At 53.7% G+C, this 7,295-nt stretch overlaps 1 protein-coding gene across 1 annotated transcript; it reads right to left on the bottom strand.

Moving 5' to 3' along the window:
* Window positions 1–2,894: 2,894 nt before the first annotated feature.
* Window positions 2,895–3,836, bottom strand: LOC117113688 (semaphorin-1A-like). Its single transcript, XM_033257107.1, has one exon. The coding sequence runs from the start codon at window positions 3,834–3,836 to the stop codon at window positions 2,895–2,897; it is 942 nt and encodes a 313-aa protein (XP_033112998.1).
* Window positions 3,837–7,295: the final 3,459 nt, after the last annotated feature.

Below are 7,295 nucleotides of genomic sequence, written 5' to 3'. Positions count from 1 at the left end.
GTGCTTGATGAGGAGCTGTCTGTCCTCCGAGATTACGAACGCAAGGTGCGCAGCAGGCGTCTTGTGGAAACCGTCTTGGACGCGTCAAGGTTGACGGGCACCTTTCCCGGAGGAACGAGGAAGCAGATGCTGTCGTCCATGCTCTGCAGGGAGGCTGCGAGACGGGGTTTCGTGTTTCCCCGTCAAAGAGAGACGGCGGAAGAGCCGGCCGGAGGCGGAGGTCTCGTTCTCAAACCAGTGCCCGGCATCCACGATCACGTGGACGTGTACGACTTCAAGTCCTACTATCCCAGGTTCGTCGTAGACCGGAACGTGGACGAGGCGACCGCTCTCGAAGACGGGTCCTTCGTCGACGCGAGCGTGCTCGAAGGTCTTCTACTGTCCGTACTCAAGAGGCTGGTGCGAGGACGGGACGAACGACCGGAGTGATCGGCCGCGTACAAACGGGTGGCGAACGCGTGCATCGGATGCCTGGCCATCTCCGGAAGAGGTCGACTCTACAACCACGTGACTTCGAGCTGCAGGAGACAGCTGGCCAAGTTGAAGAATTGCGCCGAACGCAAGGGCGCTCGGGTGGTTTACGGAGACACGGACTCGCTGTTCGTGAAGGTCGGGACGAACGGCAGACCCGACTTGCATATCGAATTCGAAAAAACCGTCGGCGGAAACGGATGGCAGAAGTTCGTCCGGAGGGGGACGTACAGACGGCTGCTGCTGACGACGGCGAAGAAGAGATACGCGTACCTGCGAGAGGACCGTACAGTCACCACGGTCGGCATGCTGAACGTGAGGGACGACGCGGAACCTCTAGTTTCCAAACTGGACCGGAAGTTGGTGGAGATCGCGCTGACGCACGACGATCCTGCGTCGGCTTTAGAGGTCTGCGCCGGTGCCTTCGTCGAACTCGCGGACGGTCTGAAGAGGACGAAGACGATTTCGTTATCGAGCGTTCGCCGACTGTCGAAGAAGGAAAAAAACTCTCCAAAGTTCAGGAGAGCGTGCGCCGCGCTCGGTCTGTTTCGGCCGGCGCCGTACTATGTCAGACACGAGGGAGCTTCGCAGCACCCTTTGTTCGCGGCGTGTCGCAACGACTTCGTCGACGCGACCGCCCTGCTGGATGCCCTCCGAAAGAGGTGCCCGTCGAATCCAGACAAGGACAGCGTCCTCGGCGTCCTCGCCTCCGCCTGCGGTCGTGGCGCCTCCGATCGATTGCGGGAGGTTCGACTCACCGTCGAAGGAGTGCCGACCAGACTGACGGTTGCAGCGTCGGGGGAAGGAAAACCGGATTGCTCAGTCGTACGACGTCCATCGAAGAGGAACGAGCGACGAGAAGGGACGAGTTGGTGTTCCACAGCAAGGATCTTGGAGGTGGGTGAACGAAGTTGTTCGTTCTTCGCTGCGGCGATCCCCTGTGCGCACGTGCTCGCGACTTTTGCGTCGGCGCCCGTAAATATTTGAACGAATGTTGAATAATATAACTCTAAAAACCTGAATTTTTGCAAGGAGATGGCAGTAACGAGACGATTTTCACCGAATAAGATATATTGATCAGTCGAATGCATCCGGTGCAGACGTCGATGAAAAGAAAAATTGCAAAAAAAGTAGCCCATAGAATGCACGGGTGGGACGAGATTTCCGAAGGTTACTTAGTGATGCGTGGTTTTCTGGCGAAGGGATTTCATCGATTCACGATAGGAAACAGCCAGGACGTTCGATTTTACGGTGTCATCGAGGGCGAAGGAATAATAAAGGACGAAATAATAATAGTCAAAAATCCAACGTTCGGTCGACTGAAGAATCGTACCTTCGAATATTACAACGACGAAAGTGAGGGAAACAAAAGCATTGCGGTTGCAACCAAAGGTTCTGAGTGTTATTTCACATATTCCTACGAATGGTACGACGATATGCCTTCCCTGCTGTGCAAGCGAACGATCGTCTCAAACGACGTGCGTCACGAGGCATTGCCCAGGTTACTTAGAACGTACGTCCAGCAGGTGGATAGTCCGACCGTCGTACTGCTGATGAACAAATGCTCATATTATAGTATACTTCCCTGCGTCTTAGGTTTCGACATTAAGTACGATGTACGTTATTCGGTTCACAGGAACTTTCATTATTAATTATGCTGGTTGAGTGTTGATTAGACGAAATAAAAGAAAAGAAAAACAAACAAATTATGTGTCAATCTTCGTTTATTTCCATTTTAAAATCAACAATGCATTTGCCCCTGTTCGCATGTTCCTAACTCTAACAGAAACGGATTATAAAAATACACAGATATGTAAAAAACGAATAATTTCTTTTTTTTTACCGTACCAACAAAGTAAATTTAAAGATCAACCAAACAATGCCTATAGCTTCAACTATACAAAGTGTCCACCCGATTTCCGCGAGTGCGACGAGACTGATGTGATCCGTCGACGGCGAGTCCAGATAGGCGTTCTTCGCCTGCACGTTCGGCAAGTGCTCCGAACACCTTCGGTCAAACTCGACTTCGGCGTTCGGCACGTGCTCCGAAGGTCTTGGTTCCAACTCGACGTCCGCTTTCGTCTTTTCCACTGTCTGCACGTGCTCCGACTGTCTTGGTTCCAACTCGACGCCGGCGTTCGTCGACATCAAACTGCAATGCGGATCTTGCTTGCGGGTGCGATCGTTCAGAAGTCGGCAATGCCGTTGAAGAGGGATCTCGTAAAGTCGATCGGTAGAGGTTACGTACAAAAATTTCCCGTGCAACCCGGCGTTCGTGATCGGTTGCTCCGTCGCGCGCATGACGTACAGAAGGACGGCCCGATTTTTTCAATTTTTTTTAAAGTCTGTCTTCTGTCTCTTATACACATTTCAAGACTCGACCGTCGTCCGTTCCGACGAAAACGACCGTACGGTTACCGGTCTCAGTCACGGTCAACGTCTTCAACCTGTAGTTTTGTCGAACGAGCGTAAAGGTCCCCACTTCCGACCGGTTCGTACAGCGACGGGTGCGATTTCACGAAGTTTAGATCTTCGTACGAGAGTAGAGTCGAGTCGACCGAACAATCGCCCGGTCTGTTGTCCGGAACGTCCTCGTCCGGGATGCGTCCCCAGGGCGCCGTCGGTCGCAAGAACGGACCTCTATCGAAGTTGTCCCTTATGTCGTCGAGGCCGAAACGGCAGATGGCCGAGGCGGGTATTTCGTGTTCCCCCGTCGTGAAAACTGCGTAGTAGAAGACCTTTCCTCCGCGGACCTGTCTCTTATACACATCGTTGAAGCGAAACGGAAATTCCCCTCGGAACGAACAGTCGAGTCGCGCCTTCAGAAAAGTCGTCCAGCTGGAGTCCAGTATCGTTCTGCCTCCCTTGTCGTCGGTGCAAACGCGAGCGATTCGCGAACAGTAAATCTTCTCGCAGTTTTCTACGGAAACTTCTCGGAAGAAGAAAAACACTTCTTTTCCCTCTACAAACGAACCGACGAATTTCGGGTGATTCAGCCGCAACGAATCGTGCCTCTTGGTTATGAGAGGAACGGCGTTGCCCATCGACCTCGTCAGTGCGGAATCCCTGCCGTTGAAATCGGCGACCGTCCCGGCGTACAGGCTTCCCTCCGCGAAGACGGAAGTTACCTTTTGATCAACGGCGAACGGACAATTGTACAGGCCGTCCGTCGCGTTCCTTCTCCTCCAACCACTCTCCAAGTTCGACATCTCGGCATGAATGCACTTCGGTTTCTGAGCGTTGATTCCGCAGATCAACACTCGACCGTTCGTTAAATCCGGAGTTACGATTTTCACGTAGTTCTGGCAGTCGTGTTCTTCCTTCCCTTTCAATCTGCACTTCTTTTTGTCAACCGAGTCCGGCATTGTCAACCTTCGTAGCCGTCGAGGATTCTAGATTTCGATCGAGATCGAACACGAACGCCGAGTTGTTCGCGCCCACGAACAAGGTTCGCCACTCCTTCACCACTGGCATTTCGACGATGGGCGGGATGCCGACGCTCTTTGCGAAAGAGACGTCGATTTCGTCCGTCGAAGGCGATTGATCTTCGGTCGGCATAGGATACGCGACCGAAACTAACATCACTATCAGGGCGAAGAAGAACAGCATGCCGATTGTATTCTACTTTCTGCGTCTCGCGTTCATATGCTAATTTCGAAGCCAGTTGATTCCTTTTAAACAAGAGATCGTCGAGTATAAAAACAAGAAGAATAAGTAATTCGGGTAGCATTGTTCGTTCGCGACGAACCATGGCGTTGACTTTCAACATCAAACTCGGAGAAGGAAGCGGGACGTACACGTACAGTGCGAAAAATGGATTGAGACGTTGGACGGTCATGTCCGGCTTCGTACAAGGTTTCGCGGACTTTAGACTCGGATGCGGAGAAGACGTCTATAGTTCCGGCGGCCAGATACTGTTGGATCTTTCCTCCGTCGCGACGTGTTCGCGCCCGATCGCAACGACCGTGAGGTTGTTGCGGTTTCTGGACGAAGACTGCAAGTCGGAAGAGCACTTGGGCGACCTGAACGCGTACGTGTTCGCCGTGTCCGTTGCCGCATACCTGCTTCTGAACGAAGGTCTCAAAGATGCGTTGCTGGAACGGACCAAACGCAATCTGCTGGTGTGCACGAAGAACTTCCGAATCGTGGAGATCAACGAATTCGCGTCCAATCTTATGACGTGCATGGACCGATTTATGGCGAACGATCGTCGATGCCAGGATCTTCTCGGCTGTTGCGAACCGTTCGTCTTCGGCGGTCGAGTGACGGAGGCGCTGAACGCCGTCGCCAGGAACGGCTTCGAGCGACCGGTTGTGCAGGTGCGGATGAACTTCAGAAACGTCGTCGCTTCTCTCGGCACCACCTCGCTGTTCCATCTTCGATGGACCGAAGGTCGAGGACGCGATTGCCAAATTCTGTGGTGGGGCATCTTGAACGCCGACGAGACCGAGAATCGACTATACCTGATTTTGACGTTCAACCAGGAAAAGCGGTGCAATTCGGTTCTGACCGACAAGCGGACGGTGCACGCCCTGTACGAACTCGCACCTAGGTGGCCGAAGTTGCTGAAGTGGACGACAGTGTGCGACGACGTCTCGTGCTACGAGTGTCCACTGAAGCGGTGTCTCGTTTCAATACCGGAAACGAACTCGGTGTGGTTGGACGTCCAAGCTTGCCATCCAAGAAGGGTGCAAAGGGGATACCGCCTGTCGTTGGCGGAAGGTACGATCGGTTCCGCGACGGCCGACGAGCTCCGCGAGCACAACGCCAAGGAGTTGAACGAGTTGATGCGTCGGAAACGCATCCTCGACGAGAAGCTCCGTTCCTGTCTCTGAAGCCATCGACAGGTTGGCGTCCGACGTGTGCAGCACTTTGACCACCGATGTTACGGGTAGAAGGAAACATTTTCACGAGGAGAAGGCCGACGCCGCGAAGAGAGATCTGGACCTCCGCATCGAGCAACTGAACGCGATCGTCGATTCGGACGAGCGGGCGAACAGGACGAGGTGCGGTCCGCCGTCCTACGTTCTGGGACGCCTCCCCGTCTTGCGGCCTTTACCGGACGTTCTGCCGAACGCGGTTACGTTGGAATTGTCAATTTACTACGGAACGCACCTGTACCAGGAGGACGTGAGGATCCTGCCGAACTTCATTCACGGACAGGCGAAAAGACAAAAACGGGCCACGCAAGGTATTGCGGGTCAGTAACTAACATGCCGCCGACCGAACGAACTGACTCTTGAGAGGCGAGACGCCTGCAACTGAAATGGATGCAGGACAGAAGGAGGGAACTCTTCGCCGAATTCGTAAACCATTTCGGCGACACCGATCTTCTTCGTAGAACGTTCCCGGAGAGGATGGAACCGTGTCGACGACCCCTTCGAAGTCGTCGATGCTTCGAGAAATGCAAAGGTACTTTAATCAGAGACTGTCTGAACGTCTTCCACCTAGTTCAAAGCGAGGAGAGGAATTTACAGCTCTTCCGGAAGGTGTGGGACACGGTCGTGTTCGTCGAATGCGATCTGTCGGATCGATTTCGACCCCAGAGTTATTCCGTCTCCCGCTTCGAGAAACAGATACGGTTCTCGTGTGCAAACTACCATAAATTACCCAAAACCAGACGTACGTACCAACGAACGAACGAACGAATGAATGAATAAATAAATAAAACTTGAACAAAAAATAAACATAAACCAGTGTGTTTGACTTTCTATTTTTTTAAGTCTGTCTTTCTTTAATATTTTTTGATAATACTCGAACGATAACTGCGCAGCGTCCCGAAAAAACACCGTTTACGTCGTCTGACGTGACTCCGCCTCGTCTTTGCTTTTCCAACGTCTGCAAGATGTCCCTGACCGAATATCGCGGTCCGTCGAGAGACGTCAGACGACCGGTTCTCGATCTTCCTCGGCAATACTTGAACCCCGCGGATCTTCCGCCGGTCCTGTACACGCGATACGTTTCGTCCGATGGGCTTGTTGGGCAGGAAGGCGCCCGTGGAGGCTGTGTACGCGGTGGAAGCTCCGACCTCCGAGTACGACGTCCCGCTCGACATGAGATGGCCGTTGAAGGCGGTGGTTCTCGACGAACGACGGGGAGTCCGGTGCAACGTGTCCTTTTCGAACACGGTGTCCATGGGATGTCACGCGCTCGTCAGGCGCGCGTCCGGAAACAGGACCGCGTGGCGCATCCTGGACACGAAGACGATAGCGTACGTTGGCGAAGAGGCCGTTCGCTCGGAAACGGAGGTGTCGGCACGCATCGCGTCGGAGCCTGTACCGACCTGTTTCGCCGCCGATTACGACGTGTCGTTGCACTACGCCCTCCGAGCTCATTTCGGCGACCGGTACTACGACCCCGTCCTGGACAGGATTTCGGTGTCAACTGTCGCGATCAGAACGGGACGGCAACCGGAGAAGCTGCTGAAGGAAATGACTGCGAAACTGACGGCGTGCAAGGTGTTTCCCGTCAGCGGGTGCTGGCTTTCGACGAACAAGACCTTCTACAGGACGACTGCCAGATGGAAGTACGGCGGCTTGACGTCGACGGAACTGTTCTCTCACGGCGGAAAGAACATGGAGCGTCACGTCGTTCGGCACGATCCCATGAGGTGCGAGATGTGCGTGGAGGAACACTCCAGGTGCTGTCGACCGTCGCATCTGTGCTACGGGTCGACGAAGGCGAACATGAAGGACATGCGTCTGCGCCAGGGCGTGGCCGACATAGTGAACGGCCTGCACGACGACCGAAACCGCGAACCTTTCAGAAGTCTTATCGATTCTTTCGCCAAGCTCGTGATGGACAAGGAACATTGAAAAAAATAT

The sequence above is a fragment of the Anneissia japonica genome, unplaced genomic scaffold, assembly GCF_011630105.1.
Source record: "Anneissia japonica isolate Jap-2015-1 unplaced genomic scaffold, ASM1163010v1 scaffold3708_len16597_cov182, whole genome shotgun sequence".
NCBI classification, from domain to species: domain Eukaryota; kingdom Metazoa; phylum Echinodermata; class Crinoidea; order Comatulida; family Comatulidae; genus Anneissia; species Anneissia japonica.
Note: the sequence above shows the minus strand (reverse complement) of the source record. Positions and strands in the feature narration are given on the sequence as shown.